Raw genomic sequence first — 17,065 nt, forward strand, 5'->3', positions numbered from 1 at the left:
ATCGCCATTTAAAATGCATGTACTGGTAATTGTTTACGTTTGCACAAATGCACGTGCCCATGAGCTTACTGTAAATCTCAGTATTAGCCGAAGGCCTTTAATTAGGCTTAGCAATGTTATCCACATCTCAGATTGTAACCTATTCTGACCATTCATTAGTAATATTCAGTTAATGCTGTTAAAAATAGTTTTGATCTTTTCCCAGGCTAGGCATGAGCAGGAATTCAATGGCTACAGGTTACATGGCATTAGTTTGGCTTTAGCTATAGGATGAGGGAAATAGAGAAGTCCATTCTCCATCAGATCAGTCAAGTTTGGAAAGAACATTTTAAGCAAATTAGCAAGGCAGGTATAGGGAAGAAAAAATGATATTCATACCTCCTCTTCCAGAATATCACATGCCAAGTGGATGCGGGACACGTCTACTTGATGGGGTTCTGATTTTAACTTCTTGGATCGCAAACTCCATAGCTTAATACAGGAGTTGTCAAACCCAGCAGCAAGCAGCTTGCTGTCTGGGGAGATTTCTGCAGTGTTCAACAGCTGCTCTGTGTTATAGAAGGCATAGAAACAGATGGTGGTGAGCGAGGGAGGGCCATCCTTGACGCGCTTGATGCTCTCCTGCAAGACCTCCAGGGCAGCCTCGTTCTGCAGAATCGGGGCAGGCATGTCAGTAGGCTCTAAGCCGTTGCCCTCACTTCGGGAGGAGCTGCCGCTGGCGTAGAGTTGGTAATCTGTTCTCTTGGCAGACTGCACGTCCAGATGGATGTGCAAGGTGAGGACTTTGCACAGGGCGGCGTTGTTGTCACTTTGGAGGTAGCGGATAAGGTAGTTGTAGCTGTCTTCTTGGAGACGGACCACGTACTTATGATCTAGGAATGCTCGAAGCTTGAAGTTGGACAGGATGTCTTGGATGGTTTGAGTGGTCTGGAGCTGCTCAATGACATCCTTCTGGCTGGCATTCTGCAGAAACATTCCATGGAAGCGACTGTAAAAGCTTTCCACTGTGCTCTTCGGACTGTTCTGGACCAGGTTGAGATGGAGGTAGACAAAGAGAGGGTAGAGGAGAGGCATCACTTCGTGGCTATGCTGGGAATCAGAATCTATAATGAAAAAAAGCGAGGGCTTTAAAATCAGTATAATCTCCAAGAATAACAAGACCCTCCTAGGCAGCCCACCACTACACACTTTCTCGCCAGGATCCTACTTTCTGAGGCTAATGACTGAAATATAAGCCTAACAAAGAATTCTGGAAACTCCAAAGTCCAAGCCTTTTGACTGAAGAAAGGAACAGCGTGGGCTCTGACGTCCAGCAAACTTGGTGGTGACGTTGGTCACGAAGCAGGAATGTGATGTTCAGAGATGTTAAGTGACCTGCCTAAGTTCTCACAACATTCCAGTAGCTTCTACCCAGATCCTCAAGCGTTAGTGTTTTTTCCCCTCTGAAGGTCTGCAGATGTATTCTTGGGAGACTATGAATTCTTCACAGAAACCTTTTCACTTGATAGTTTAAAAAACAATGAACCACAAGTATATTCAGAATTATCTGGATGGCCACTTAACAAGTAAGAATTGACGTAAGACTTTAGTGCTCTATTTCGTTTTGTGATTACTTCTGGCATCCATCACCTACCGGAATATTAGATACCGAAGTACTTATTTGAGTGGGTTCATTATTATGCCTGGCTACCCAGGCTGGCATGTCCTAATGCTAAGATGACAACATTCAATCACAATTGTCCCATATCTGGAAATGTGCTCCTTTTGATTTTGGTGGTGAACAAGTAAAACTTCTCTTCCGCAGTGATCAGTTACAAACCAGCTATTTCCAGGTCAGTAAGCCTAAACCATGGGCCAACCTAAGACTTGAACATCATGAAAACTATGTCACAGAGCATGTTCAAAAAAGTGTAGAGCTTTCATTGTCATGGGCTAATGAGAAAAGCACAGAGGTCTATCTGACGCTGAAACAAGTGGCAGAGAGCAGGGCCAGCGCAGGGCACAGCTGAGTCGGTTCTGGCAAAATCCATCCACCACACTCAGTCACTGTTAACTTGAACTTTAGCCTTTGTGGGTTTTGCTTATATTTCATTTGTAAGAGTTTAAGTTTCCTACAGAAATATAGTAAACATTAAAGGTTTTATATCTAGTGTAATGTTTGCACATATTTAAATAAATTAATAAAAGGTGATCTGTCAACACTTAGCACTTCTGCTAGTTTTTTTTTTTTTTTTTTTTTTTCATGAAAAGAAATCTACACATCGTTCAAGATTTAAGAACTCTGCGTTAGGGAATCCTGCCTCCCTAATTTGATGATAAATGATACCACCATACTCTCTTTGCTTAATACTCTATTTTATTTTATCACAGGTGAATTATAAAATATATGCATTTTAGAATAAAAGTGTCCCTACCTAAATACATACTTAGAAAATGAACTTTAATAGTGATTCCATTGAACTGGAAGTTAAGACTGTCACCTGGCCACTTGGGACTCCTATGCACCTTCATCAACAGGCAAAGGAGGGGTTACTGTGCTGGCTGGGGTGACCGATCCTGACCACCAAGGGGAAGCTGGACCGCAGTTCCACAGGCAAGGCAAGAAGGGGTGCGTCTGAAATACAGGCGATCCCTAAGGTGTTTCTTAGCCATTAATGTGCCCTGTGGTTAAGGCCCATGGAAACTACAACAACCCAATCCAGGCAGGACTAGCAATGGCCTGACCCTTCCGGAAGGAAGGCTGGGTCACCCCACCAGGTAAAGAACCGGGACCAGCTGAGGTGCCTGCAGAAGGCAAAGGGAATACAGAATACATAATGGAAGAAAGTAGTTATAAATAACATCCAGACCATGTGACCAGTTACAGAAATGAGGATTGTAATGGTCATGAGTGGTCCTCCTCCTTTTGTTAAATGTTTTTGTGTATATCCAGGTATCTTTGTTTCTTTCCTCCTCTTATCCCCTTATCATGTAACATAAGTTATATTGACTTGATATTATAGTATGTAAGTACTGTTAACTTCCCAGTGAGGGGAATCAGGAGAAGAGTAAGCAGCACCCAGGGACTTGGCTCCTCTGGGGAAGGGGTTAGTGCGCTTCCAGCCGTGCTCGGGAGAGCTGTCTTCCCTTAGGCGGAATCACAGCCTTGCTAGGTGTCCTTACTTCCAGGTTAAGTGTGGTTCCAGGAGAGGAACTTGGGTGCCAGGCTGGCAGGGGGTGGCCTTGTGATGGTTAATTTTATGTCTCAACTTGGCTGGGCCACAGTGCCCAGGTACTTGGTCAAACATTATTCTAGGTGTTTCTGTGAAGGAACTTTTAGATGAGATTAACATTTAAAGGAGCAATCTGAGTAAAGCAGATTACCCTCCATCATAATGTGAATGGGGCCTATCCAAAGAATGACCTCCCTGGAAGAAGAGGGAATCCTGCCACCCCCCCACCCCTCCCTTGCCCTTGGATTTGAACTGCAACTCCTCCCTGGGTCTCCAGCCTGCAGATTTGGGAGCTGATAAACTGAACAATCCCAAGAGCCGATTCCTTAAAATAAATCTTTGTTTCTCTGGAGAACAATGTCTAATACAGATTCTGATATTTCTCTATATACTCTATAATTCTTTAGAAGACCTCTGAAAAATTTCTTTCCCAAATACTAATTAAAAGAAAAAAAAGAAAGAAAAAAAAAGAAAAAAAAAAAAAAAAAAGAAAAAAAAGAAAGATTCCATCCTTACTGATTAGACTTCCTATATATCCTATTGGGTTGATGGATTGTTCTCAACACCTTAAAATCTTTAATTTAGGCTTATTTTCCAAATGAGAGGCTTTTTAATTTGGAGAAGTTTAGGAAAAAACCTAGCCATCAAGACAGGGAGGCACTGCCTTAAAAATGTACTGAAATTCACTGCTGTTTCAGCTCATAGTTTCAAAACTGCTTAATTTTCTCTCCTGTCTGAAGAGAGCAGCGTGTTAGATATAAAATAAATTTCAATCACCATGTTCTCTATGTGGGACAAAGTGAAACTCACTTAACTCTCATTTTCACTCCTGCTTAAAGTGCGTATTTTTGTTCTTATTACAAAGTAATAGCCTCTGAAAAGTGTGCTTTTTCTTCCTTCCATACAAGCAGACACTGAATATGTAATGAATGTCTACTTGGCGCTCTACTCGGCTGGTGGTAAACACGAGACAAATGGAGTTTTTCATGGAGTGTGCAGAAATTTGCAGTGGAAAGGACACTCAGTTAAACAAAAACGGAGCTTGTCCGCCCTCATCCTCTCTCGCTTCTCTGCAGCCTTGGACCCCACAGACCAGGACATCCCTGTCCTTCCTTCTAATACCCACCACACTCCTGGCTTGACCTTTCACCTTCCCCGCCTCCACCGCTTCACTTTTGGGCTCCTTTTCACTTTAAAGAATTAGCACTGGGTGTGTGCCCACCTCCTAGGAGCCAGACACTTTACATCCATAGGGGTCTTACACCCTCTCTTCAATATACTTCTGCTCCCCTCACTGGAGCCTGAGGCAGGCTCGGCTCTCCTTCCTCCTTTACTCCCGAGCCTTGGGAGATTCCACCTTGGTCAATTTAAAGATGAAATCAAAACCCTGCTTTCCATTTCCACAACACTGCTGAGTTCTTCCTGGTCCTTACTCACCTCCCTTCTCAGTACAGTATTCCCTCACCTGTCGCCGGTATTATGTTCTAGATGCCCCCACGATAGGTGAAAATTCGCGAGGTAGGAACATTTATTTTAGTATTTTTATATATTTTAAGGCTTTATAAACCCTTCCCACACACTTATAAACTATTACCAGCCCCTTATTAACCTTTTCCACACTTTTATAAACACTACTTATGTTCTTATAAACATATTCTACACTCTTAAACCTACGTAACTTTAACAACATATGTACACAGTACTGCAAAACCCCACGATATAGCGAAAAATCGTGATAAGTAATTAAATATAATATTTTAGAAAATCCCACGATACAGCGAGGCCGTGATATAGAGAGGGACTCCTGTCCTGCAGTGGGTGTTAGGGCGACTTCCTGGTCACCCCTCTTACAAACCACTTGCACATTAATAGACATGTCCGTGGTTGTCCCCATCACACAGGATGAGGTTCAGACTCCAGTGTGTCTGATTAGCTCCCCAATCTGAAAGGCCCATTCTCAACAAAGACGGTTCCTCTATTGTTCCTGCACAAAGGATGCCCCCTTTGCCATCCTGCACTTCTGCTCACGTCTTTCCAGGTACCGGAGTTCTCTTACTCCTCCTTCCAGTTTACGGAAAGCCGGCCCATGTTCCGAGCGCTAACTTCAACCCTCCCTCCTACTTAGTAAGGCCTTCTCGGGTTCCTTCCAATAAAATCATTTTCTCCTTCCCTTCTGAATGCGATTCCTCTATGTACAACATTCAGCAACTGATTTCACACTGGTCTGTGAAAACACTGTATGTTCAAACTTAAACTCAATTGAAAACTTTTACTCTTAGACTTCTTATGTTAGGGTTAGCTTCCCACTTAGATGAGTGACTACGTGTTATACTTTATCTCGGTGGTCAGGAAATACTTGTTCATTTGATTGGGTTGACTGCTCTTCAGAGACCCGAGGGTAGAGAAAAATGTTCCAGGAAAAGCAGTCTGTAAGGAAAAACATATATATTCACCCATTCCAAATAACGTGTGACCAATGGATTAAAGAATTAAAGTATAGAGACTATAACAGACAACTTTCTCAGTTTTTAAACAAGACATGAAATTGCAAAGAAAAAGGCTGACATTACCATATATTGAAATGTAAAGTTCTGGGCAAGGGAGACTAAGAGATAAGAACAAAGAAGGTACCACACATTAGGACAAATGCCGCTGCACCATCAAATACAAGGGGTGGACAGCTATTCTACTTCAAGAGCTCTGAAAAATATTTAAGAAAATCATCAAGAGCCCCAAAAGAGGTAAATATGAACAGAAAACTCTGCGTCAGGATAAATCACGTTAGTGATCAATATACTTAATTGCAATACGTAGCCTGGCATGTAGTCAGTGCTTGACATAAACACAGGCTGAGCGAATAACAGAAGGCCAGGCCTCTCTAGGCTCTCCCCTTCTCGGTCAGCTTCCCTCCACTGGAGTGGTGAGGCAACTCTATCACAGAGACATAATGATCATTTTTTAAAAACCAAGTAAATTAGCTCTCTAAAAACTGATTTAAAAATTTAAAAACTGCTTAAAGCTTTAAAAACCAACGTCAATGATTAAAAGTAACTCATTATTTTCAAGTTCTTGCTTACCTCTGAATGAAATCCTTCTTATAAATTCAATTTTTCTTTTTTTATCCTTAGTGGAGATGGAAAGCAGCTGACCACTGTTCTGAGATATTTAATATTCATATGATATAAGGATCTTAATGGAATTTCCTCCTTTCCAGTTAAACATAATAGACTCTTTTTACCAAATCTTTAACCTCTACGATTTTTCCACTTTCGTAGCTATTTAACAGCCTAGTCTTTACTTATGAACTTCATCACTTAACTGTGAGACCTGAAAGATAACCCTCTCTCGGGTTTTATTCTGTAAACTTTATTTTCTGTAACACTCTGGCCATTTCCCCCAACCACAGAATGCAGGAAATGTGGATTCTTTCCTTTAAAATACTAACCATTAGGAGGGCTACATAAAACCAGGACAACTCTAAGCGTGTGTAAAACTCGGTGTATTATTTTGGTTTACATATTGACACCTTATATACATCTTTGCCATTAAAAATTATAAATATAAGGATTATTCAAATAAGGAAAGAAACATAAGAAAACTAAGTAGTTCAACTATAATTTCCCACTAACCAACATATGCTAATTATCCTTAATCCTTTGAGAGCAGAGAATGCTTTGTATTTCTTACACAGCAAATTGTTTTATATAAAGAAAGTACTCAAAAGACAGACTTTGATTGATAACTAGAGTCAACAGGGTCTCTCTTACTGCAATCATCTTTCCAAGATTAAAGTGATAATCAGGCATTTTAGGACTGGATGGAATCATTTGGCTTCTCCTTGGAAGTGCCTTCTTCATTTCACATACGAGGAAGCAAAGGCCCCAGAGAGGCTGAGTGACTCTGTTTTTTAAAATAAGTGATTAAAAAGTCACACAGTGATCAGAAGAACCGATCTGAACTCCTAGCTACTGATTTTGTGGTCCAGTGGTCATTACACCACCACCAAACTGATCTAAATTACAATTTCTAATTTTTTTTGTCTTGCTGATTCATGAAGGCGATTATCTTACACTTCTGGAAATAAGGGGAGAGACCACTGTGACATGTCCTAGATTATTAGTGATATCAATGGACATTTCAAACCTGCTGCATTTAAATACACTTCTCTACATGGCTGATTTAGCTTTCACTTACTTAACACAAGTCAGAGCCCCTGTGAAGGCCATGGATAAAACAGTAAATAAAAGCCCTAGCCCTTGCAAATTTTAACCTTGCGATTTAACTATCTGAAATTCCAAGGGACTATAAGTCTGAGGCAAGCACTGAGAAAATTACCTTTGAATCTCTAGTACCTGAACAAATACCTGGAATATAACAGGTTCTGAAGGAAATTGGCATTATCCTTTCTCAGTAAGAAAAGGTTCCTAGCGCTGAGTACTTACCGGTGAGAAAATTCCGCAGTCGTCCAAACTGTACTTCATATTGCTGGGACTCTGTCTGACAAGGGGCGGCAGACACTATGTTGACACACCCAGATTCTGATTGGACTGAGGAGGAAAAGACACACAGACAGGGATGGAGAGAGAATTATTAACCCCGTATGTGGCAGGCGGGATGGGTGTGGGGGTTGAGTCTGCATTAACAGCAACTGACATTTCAGTAAATTTTCAAAGTATGTTCGGCTTCCGGTTCAATATGTCATACTGTGACACACGTCTGTCTCCTCTCCCTCCTGATACCCGATGAAATGACAGCAGGGGAGGGAAAGGTATAAACCATGGAATAAACTAGCTGAACGAGAGAGGGTAGGTCCATAATTCATGAGAGACGTATCTAGAAGCGTCTGACCCCATGCTCCAACATTTGACAATAATGGACCTCGATGTGGGTCTATTTTCAACCACTGTGCTGGGCATTTACGTGGCCCTTTCAGTCTGGAAATCATGTCCTTCAGTTCTGAAAATTTTTCCTGAATCATTTCATTAATTCTCTTGTTTTCTTTTTCTGGCACTCCCACCTCTTCCAGGTTAGATTTCCTGAACTGACCCTTTAATCTTCTCTCCCATATTCCACTCGTTTTTCTGCTCTGCTTTCTGGGAGGCTTCCTCAACTTTCAACTCTTCTGATTTTTCAGTTCTACTATTATCTATTTAAATTTATAATTAGGTTTCGCTCTATGAACATTCTTTGTTTTTTAAAAATAGCATTCCCTCCTTGTTTCAAGGCTACGAATGAGGGTATTTTTGAAGTCCTCTTCTCTCTGCTGTTTGCTTTCTTCAAGTTGCTTTTCACGGTTTCTTTCCATCTCTATTTTCCACACTAAGTGGATTGGGCTCTCCCAGGGCCTGATGGTCCCAGGCTGTCGGCACGTAGCTGCAAGGCACCACGGAGCTGATAGAACTCCGTGCCTGCGCTCATCGCCCAGGATGACCTGGATGAGCCATTTCCCAAAGTCAGTGTCTTTAGGTCTCTTCTCTCAGGCAGGTCAGATTCACCAGGGAAGACTCTTTCGACACCCTTCCTGAAGGATATGTGCCTGGCTGCGAGTGTGGGGCAGAGGACTGGGGGGAAAAGGCTGGAGTCTCAATATCCAGTACCTACACAGGCACGTAATCTCCGTTGTGAGAGTTTATGCTTTCTGAAAGGGAAAACAGGGAGGGGAGCACTGGGACTGAGAGAAGCCAGTTTCAATAACAATCTGGATGAAACACGAATACATTTCAGAGGATGCAATGTGGGTGCAGGAATGGCAATCAGCGCAACAGGACTGAGGAAGCCATAATCTACTGGGGGATACTGAGGAGAAGCCCGTGTACTTTTCTAGAGCACAGACGGACAGACAGACAGCCGATGCAGGAGGATTTGCTGGAAGGCTGAGACGGGAAGAAGGGAACTCCCTCTCTTTCCTGCCTTCGCTGCCTGAGTCAATCAATCACCAAGTCCTCTAGTCTGAACCTCTCCCCTCTCCATTGCCATGACCATTTCCGTAACTCAGTCTGCCCTCCCTTCCAGCTCCCTTCTCCTTACCCGGGCCTTCCCCAGCCAGCACGGCCGCCATCACACCGGAAAAACCTGGGATGCCCTCCTGCAACCTGCAGCTCTCCCCCCGCCACCTGTTCAACATCTAATGATTCCTCTATTTACTGACCCCTGACTGTATGCGAGGACCCACGAGACCTTTTGGGAGGCCTTCCTTGACCTGTAGACTAATTTAGATGATCTTCTTTGTTTTTACAGAATCCGAGGCAACGCCCTGCACTGAACGCAGTCGCACACCCTTCCATAATGGCTGATTTGTCTGCCTCATTTCGGAAAGTCACGTTAAGCTATTCAGGAGCTGGGACACATTTTAGCTATCTCTAGAACTTTTCAGCACGGCCTACAGCAGATGTCCAATAATTATCTGCTGAATGAAGACATAATTATTCAGATTAGTCAATTAACAGAAAGACCTAGGACAAGATGTTATGATACATTTCCTGGTGGTTTTCCAGGAACAACAGCGGCTCTCCTAATAAGCCATTCTATCGAACGAAGACAACTCAGAAGAGGGAAGTTCTGGATGTTTCTTCAACAGCACTGGCTTCATTTCCTATCAACAGCACAGCATTACTGTCCCCAGGTTCCAATGAGCACAGGGCAGTAAGAGATTATTCGTGCACATGAAAGGCTGTGATGGCAGGTTTAGAAGGAATTACTCTGGCCCTGTAAACTGGCTATCTTATTAGAAACCATAAGGCAATTATGAATTTACCGAAGCCCACCATCCGACCACGTTTGTGTCAAGCACGAACCAATGGAGTCTGAAGAAAAGGGAGAATGAGGTCGCCTCAGTGCTGAAGGATAAGGCAGATGCCTGGCTGAGCTTCTTACCTGGTCTCAGAGGGGTGGGGAACCGTTCTTCTGAGGACAGCCTCAGGCCCTCACTGCCCGGACTCTTTTCTACAGGCATGGTAATACACCTTTAAAGCAAGAAAGGTCGGGCTCCTTGGCTCGGAAGGTAACAAGAGGTAGCTGAGGTAGCTGTTGCTACCAGTATGAAGGCTGAAACCACTAAGAGATGCAGTAGGTGGTGAGATACTTAGAAAAGCAGAAGGAAGTACAGGTACAGAGAACAGCCCAGCGGGAGCAGGTAAGAGGAACCAGGGCTGAGCTGGAGAAAGCACAGCTAACTCAACTCCACACATTCCCACTCAAGTTCACAATCACCCTAAAAGCATTGCAGTGAATTTTTTTCCCCAAATCTCCAGCGCACAAATTCAATACAGGAAAATTATATCCACATGAAAATTATATCCTCACAAAATAGCGAAGTAACAATTACCTGTTACTCCAGAGCAGCGATTTCCAGCCGGTGTACTGAGGCACAATGGTGTGCCGTGAGAATTTTGAAACCACGCAATACCTGACTACTTAGTCAGGGGCACTGACCTCTTTTCCCTTCGACTGTCAAATAAAAAAATGACAACAGCCAAAACAACAATAGCCACCCAGTGTGAACAAATAAAAATTATACCAATTTTTTTATCAGATTGGCAAAAAATATATTCTTTTGGTGTGCCACAGAATTTTATTAATTCGTTTATGTGTCCCACAAGATGAAAAATGTTGAAAATCACTGCTCCAGATGAATTAAATGCAAATTTTTCAAAAAAAGAATCTAAGTTCCAAACAAAAACAAAATCCCCAGATTAAAAAAAAAAATCTCAGGAACAGCATCGACGTTGCCAATAGGCCCACCACTGGTCCCGAGGTACTCATTCGCCGAGCAAACCCGACTCCACGGGCGAGGCTCTGGGCTCCAGGAGAAGCGACCCATGCACGAAGGGGACAGAGACCCTGGCCCCGTCAGCCTTGCCGGGTAAGAGTGGATAGAAGGAAAAGGCTGCACATGACATCAGCTAGAGGTACAATTAATTCTCCAGCACTCTGAGGGGAGCTACGTTACGACAGAGGTTTGGAAAAGTGGCCTTGGAGCACGGCTGGGAAGGACAGACAGCGTCTGGGAGGCTGCTGGACAGTCTGCTCTCTAGGGTGAGAGCTCCGGCAGGGAAGTCATGGCTCGTGGACCTTGACAGCAGTCCTCCTCCTCCGGCTTGCCCAGCAGCAGCCCCCACGCTTACCTGTCAGGCTGGCTGCCATCTCCTCAGCAGTCTGTGACAGCCGCAGTCCTTGCTTCAGGGGACCGTCCGAGTCCACGTATTGCCGGCGTTTGAGGTAGCAGGACACTGCCATCTGAATCTGTTCAGTGCGCACTCGTTTCATGACCTGGGGGGGCGGAGACCACAGAACATAGAACTATAAGAGATCACGTGCAGAGTTCAGATGCAAAACTAAGTTCCTTAATGATCAACCTGGTGCCCTCTTCCATTGTATCTATTTTCCCAATGACAATATAGCCAAGGTCAACTATGGAAAAGAGAAATATCATAAGTAACCCCCAGAGCACCCCCAACTCCATTTAATGCCAAGATTTCAGTCAGCCCCACTGAACTTTTCATTAGAGATACTATCAAAGAGCAAACACGACCAGTCGAATTCCAGGGCCTTTAATTTCTCCTGCTTCCTCTCTCTGTAAGACAGGTATTAATTAGCAGCGAGCCAGCCAAAAAAGCAGGCAGGAGGCAGTACCAAATCAAAGACCAGAGAAATTCAGAAACTGGGTAAATAGATGTTGAGAAAGCGAGAAGTTAATAATGGGAAAGGGAATGCTGTGTTATCTCTTACTAGTCAGGAAAAGGCTGCCAGCACGAAGTGAAGGATTTGAGCAGTGCGTTCCATTTTTAATCGTATTATTTACCTCTTGCACTCTATTTGTAACTGTAAGTACAAAAAGCATCAAAACAGTAAGAGGGTGTGTATGTGTTAGAACATGTTTCATGAATTATTTTTTTTAAAGTCCTCACCCAAGGATGTTTATTGATTTTAGAGAGAGGGGAAGAGAGACAGACAGGCAGACAGATAGACAGACAGACAGAGAAGGAGAGGGAGAGGACCAGTGATGTGATAGAGAAACATGGATCGGCTGCGTCCCATATGCATCCTGACCAGGGATGGGACCTGCAACCTGCTGGTGTATGGGACGGATGTTCCAGCCAACTGAGCCACCTTGCCAAGGGTGTCTCATGATTTTTTTTAAGAAAGAAGGAAAATGGTGGGAAGTGTTCAATGAGGGTAAATTACTTTTCAGAGTTGAAGCTAATTTGAGGGTTCCCCTGGCAACACAACTATTTTCCTTGACTACTAAGTTTATTATCACGAGTGACAGGAATCCCTGACATTGCCAAGGGCCTTAAACAGAGCGCTGCAGTCCAGATGACCTTCCTAGGTTCACTTCTATCATGTAAAGCTATCTTCCACTTCAAGATCAAAATATGGTGTCCACTTCGGAATGCACGCAACATTATCCACATGCATGTGATTGTCCCCAGCAAGGCAGCCTTCTTCAAGCAAGGGTTTCCAATTTTGGGGGGTGGTAGATCTGTTTTTCATAATCTTATTTGGATGTATTTAACTTTTCAGTTTCACTTACGTGTACTGGCCTTTTTCTTTGTGAGCGCCTTCATTTTTTTTAAAGCTTTAATTCCCACATTTCCAGAAATCTAATTTTTTCTTTAAGCTTTTTAGAAAAATATATCTGTATCTAATTTTTATCCATCTGCAACATCTTTAGTGCAGGAAGTACGGTGAGGAGCCAAATAAACGTTCTCCCCAGATACTGCAGCAAATAAACTGTTCCAAAATCATTTGCAAATAATCTTTCTGACCTGATCTGTGGTGGCCCCTTTAAAATATACTCTGCAGATCTACTTTCCAATCCCCTAAAAGTCATTCACTAGAGTAAACAGTGAAGGCTGGATACCCACACCTCCCCCCACACCACACACAATATTACATAAGATGTTAGGAGATGTTAGGACATCATAAATATGTTGTTTTAAACTATGTGTATAGAAAGATTATATTACCTATGCATTTCATTTCTGGATTAAGAGAGTATGAAATAGCCCCCCCCTCACCCCATCACCACAAATGATGCAGTCAAGTTTCCCACATTTGGGGAAACCGCAGGGGTCAGCACATCCGGAGTGCAATGGATAAGCCTCGCCCTGGGAAAACCACCTTTGTGATCATGGTATCTCCCCTGCCAGGTAAGTATGAAATATTTGTTTTAAGACACAATGAACACAGCAATAAGTTTCCCAGTTCTAAACTATCTTTTCACTATGCATTTGTACCACTTGGTTATGGCGTATTAATTTTCCACTGTATTGATAACATTATTTTTAATAAAGATTATTTAATTGCTAAATAAGGATTCTGATACTTTGAAAGTGGGGATCCCTGCTCTGAGCATTCACCTGTCCATCAATGAAGACAGTTCGGATGCAGCAGTGATCCTCCATGGCCTCTAACCTGGCTCCACATAAGAATCTAACGCGTGTGTGTGCGTGTGTGTCTGTGTGAATAATTTCAGCCTGAGATCCTAATTCAATGTTATATTTACAGGAAAAAAAATACATACTGAGACTAACAATATTGCCCTTTCTCAGTTTGGCCCAAAGTCAGGACTACTCAATCCACCAGCTTTGCTGTCTCCCACCCCCACAGGTAAAGGTGCTTTTAATCGAACTTCAAGAGCTCTTGATCTCCAAACTCTTCCAAAGCAGCCTGATTCCGTATTTTAGCTGAGACTAAAGCTCATCCAGATTTTCTACTGCCAATCTCTTGTTGTCACAGGAAGGTATGCCCGTGTCAACGTGCCCCTCCATGGTCCCAATAAGATGGGAGTAAGCCTTCACTTCTCTAATCAAAGGCAGGAAAACCGACAGAGAACAGACCCTGCAATGACAATGTCCTTATGGCAGGACAATGTGCACACACGTCCGAGGACAAAGACGGGAACGTCACAAGAGTAAGGAGAAAAGAGTGAAAATGAATGGCAGCGAAAACTGGCCATATTTGGGATTGCTAGAAAGTAGTTCGGAAATACTAACAAATTTGCCCAAATTAGTTGTCCCAAATAGCAGTTTCTCTGGACCAAACCACCATTTATAACAGGGATCTTCCCGGGGGTCGGGGGGGGGGGGGAGGCGAGCCAGCAGCAGGAATGCTGGGGTCGACTCTCTTTTACAGCCGCGCTCAAGGAAAACACCAGACACCTGCTCCAGCTCAGGAAACTGCACTGGATTCCAATGCACACACATCTCAAGTGGAAGGAGTAATCAGTGAGAAGAGCTCTGCAGAGGGTGTCCTGGAACGGGGTCGCCCTGAGAGAGGGGGAGAGAGGGGCCTCGGCCTTGGGAAGCCTCAGGGCTCAAGGGCCCTTGCTCAGGTATTCTCAGGTACTAAGAATTCTTATGGGCCTGCCTGAGGAGGAATTGCCCCCAGGGCACTCAGCAGTCCCACGGGGACACAGTCAGGACCGGCTCATCCGGGAGAGGGTGCACAGAAAGGCTGCTCTTTCCTAGAAGTTTATTCAGACTCTACAGATCTCAAAATTCACACGAAAAACCCTGCCTGAGGCCAGCAAGGACCATCACTGTCAGCCTCCCACTTATAACTAAGATGGCCAAAATAAGGATCCTTTGATACTTGTAAATTAACCTTTTGCATGCACAATTAGAAAAAGCCAGCTTTAAAATTAAGCAGAATGATTGGAAAAAAAATAGTTAACCAGTCTCTTGAAGCTTCAAAAGAGGATTTAGATAAATGGACCAGCCTGTAGGTGAGGTGGCAACCCAATTCTTTGAGGTATTAAAAATGGCTGTCCTTATTTTAAAAGGGAAAGGTCATTTGAAACTTGACTTGACAGGGGCAGATGTAAACTGTAAATGCCTCCAGGGCAAAATCTGTATCCTATTGTTGTTTTATAAACCTGAGCTCCCAGGAGACAAAAGACTTTAAAGGTCACTTGATTACTACCTGGACATTCCGTTCATGGGAAATGACATCAAATAAAAGACACTCTCCAACCTCACTGGAAGGGACCTAACCACAAATGGACATCTACCCCTGTCTATTGACATCACAGACGCCAGGTTGAAAAGGCTATGATTGATACTGAACTCAGAATCCATTGTTTGATTGTCTTTACCTGTCTGTTGCCCCTGGCTGGTTTGGCTCAGTGGATTGAGCGTCGGCCTGCGAGCTAAGTGTCGCTGGTTCGATCTTCCAGTCAGGGCACATCAGAGAAGGAAAACTCTGACTCCAAAAAACCTCCACTGCCTTGCGGCATACCTCTTCAGGGGAAAGGCTAAGGGAGTAAACCCCGACAGAAAATCCGGAGCCGGAGTCCCTAAGGCGGTTTGACGTTGTAGTCAACACCACCGGCAACTCCTGCGGCGCACCTGAAGCCAAGCTGTATTGACTCCGTCTTTCCCTTGGACCCTTCAGCTGCGAAGAGACGGGGGGTCTGCTGCATGGGCAACAGCAGACCCTCCATATCACCCTGCCCAGGCTCTGTAGCTTCAGCTTCACTGGAGAGGACACTCCAGCGTCATCGCAAGATGTCGATTCAACACGGGAGGAGACAGATACCGTGTCACTCCCGAGTCGGACTGCACAGCCATTCTCGGCGGTGCAGATAGACTCTTAAGAAGCTACACCATCGTCTCTCGAGACGGACGGCTGCCGACGACCCGTCTGTTAATGATATTACTCATAACAAGTTATACTTGTCCTTTGCGTTTTTCTACATAGTCCAACTATTTATAATTACTGAACATGTATAAGATAATTGTTAATATTCTTTTTGTGGCTTATGTAAATGTAATACTAGATGCCAAGTAACAAAAAATGAGCCAGAGGCAAAACTCAGATCATGAGAGTTCACAGTATAGAAATGATCCAGTCATCCTCCCCTGCCCTCATGAAAGCCATAAGACCTGACTGCATTCCACCTACCAGCCCTTCCCATTTTGGAAAAACTGAGCCTCAATTCAGACCCCAAGGTTATGGTATCGTCCCATCCCCAATGCTCCATAGGATGACGTGAATACTGAGACTTCTTAGGAATGAGCCTTCCTAGTGTCGAGACCACAGTATCTGACCAAAAGGTTGTTCATCAGCGTACCCTTCAGATCAATTTATGAGCAAAAGGGGGAACTGTGGACAGAAAGATAAAGAAGGGTTCTACAGAAAGTAACCTCATGGGTGATCTGATCATAAATTCCTAACTGGACAGGTCACGGTGGGTTGTCATGCTCCAGGCCCAACTTCTTTAGAGAAAGATGTTAAGCCAGTTCTGTCCACTGTGGGTGTGCGTCTAGGTTAACACAGCTTCGAAATACCAGAGGTGAGATATAGCCCTTGATGCAGGTATAGTCAGCCTCCTGAGAAGCCTTCATCTTGTTACCTAGCCTGTGTTTCCATTCTTGCCTTGCCTTCTCCCACTCCCATGTGACCTTCCTTACACCCCCTTCTTCATTTCAAATGCATAAAAGAAGCTACAAAAATGGTTATTCTCCAGAGCATTTGAGATCTTGTTCTCCTGGCATATGTTGTCAGTTTGGCTCAAATAAACTCATAAAAACTGTCAAAAAAAAAAAAAAAATCTGCTGAGAAGTCGGGTCCCCTCCTCCAACTGGCTTCCATACTACTAATATTGATAAGTGGACACATTAATAAAAAACTCCTTAAAACAGACCTTTTGATAGGCTCAGACATGAAACAAATACTGCAATGTCAAGTTACCTGCTTAGCTTTTCAATTATGAAAATATTTTAAATTTAAATTGAGTTTGATATAATTACATCTTTCTTAAAATTTCAGGACTTTCCATAATTTTCAATTTACATAAAATATCAACATTTAAAGGAAAGAATAGATGATCACATACCTTTTCTCTTTAT

General features: G+C 43.4%; 1 protein-coding gene and 1 non-coding gene across 6 annotated transcripts in view; both read right to left on the reverse strand.

The window, feature by feature from the left end:
• TAF5L (TATA-box binding protein associated factor 5 like) overlaps positions 1-17,065 on the reverse strand; it is a 32,811-nt gene that overhangs the window by 9,483 nt on the left and 6,263 nt on the right. For 3 of the 5 annotated variants that reach the window (XM_090263407.1, XM_090263409.1, XM_090263408.1), the window contains exons 2-4: positions 11,336-11,480; positions 7,655-7,759; positions 379-1,103 (exon numbers count right to left, since the gene is read on the reverse strand). In XM_090263407.1, coding sequence (XP_090119533.1) covers positions 379-1,103; positions 7,655-7,759; positions 11,336-11,477 — 972 coding nt within the window. In that variant the 5' untranslated portion in view covers positions 11,478-11,480. Of the gene's footprint in view, positions 1-372; positions 1,104-6,289; positions 6,369-7,654; positions 7,760-11,335; positions 11,481-17,065 lie in introns of those variants that run through there. The other 2 variants (XM_090263410.1, XM_090263411.1) reach the window with 2 other exon arrangements.
• LOC149992458 (U1 spliceosomal RNA) lies at positions 13,205-13,371 on the reverse strand. Its single transcript, XR_016508349.1, has one exon. It is a non-coding gene; the product is annotated as a U1 spliceosomal RNA (small nuclear RNA).

The sequence above is a fragment of the Furipterus horrens genome, unplaced genomic scaffold (assembly GCF_987537825.1).
Source record: "Furipterus horrens unplaced genomic scaffold, mFurHor1.1.pri manual_scaffold_15, whole genome shotgun sequence".
NCBI lineage: Eukaryota > Metazoa > Chordata > Mammalia > Chiroptera > Furipteridae > Furipterus > Furipterus horrens.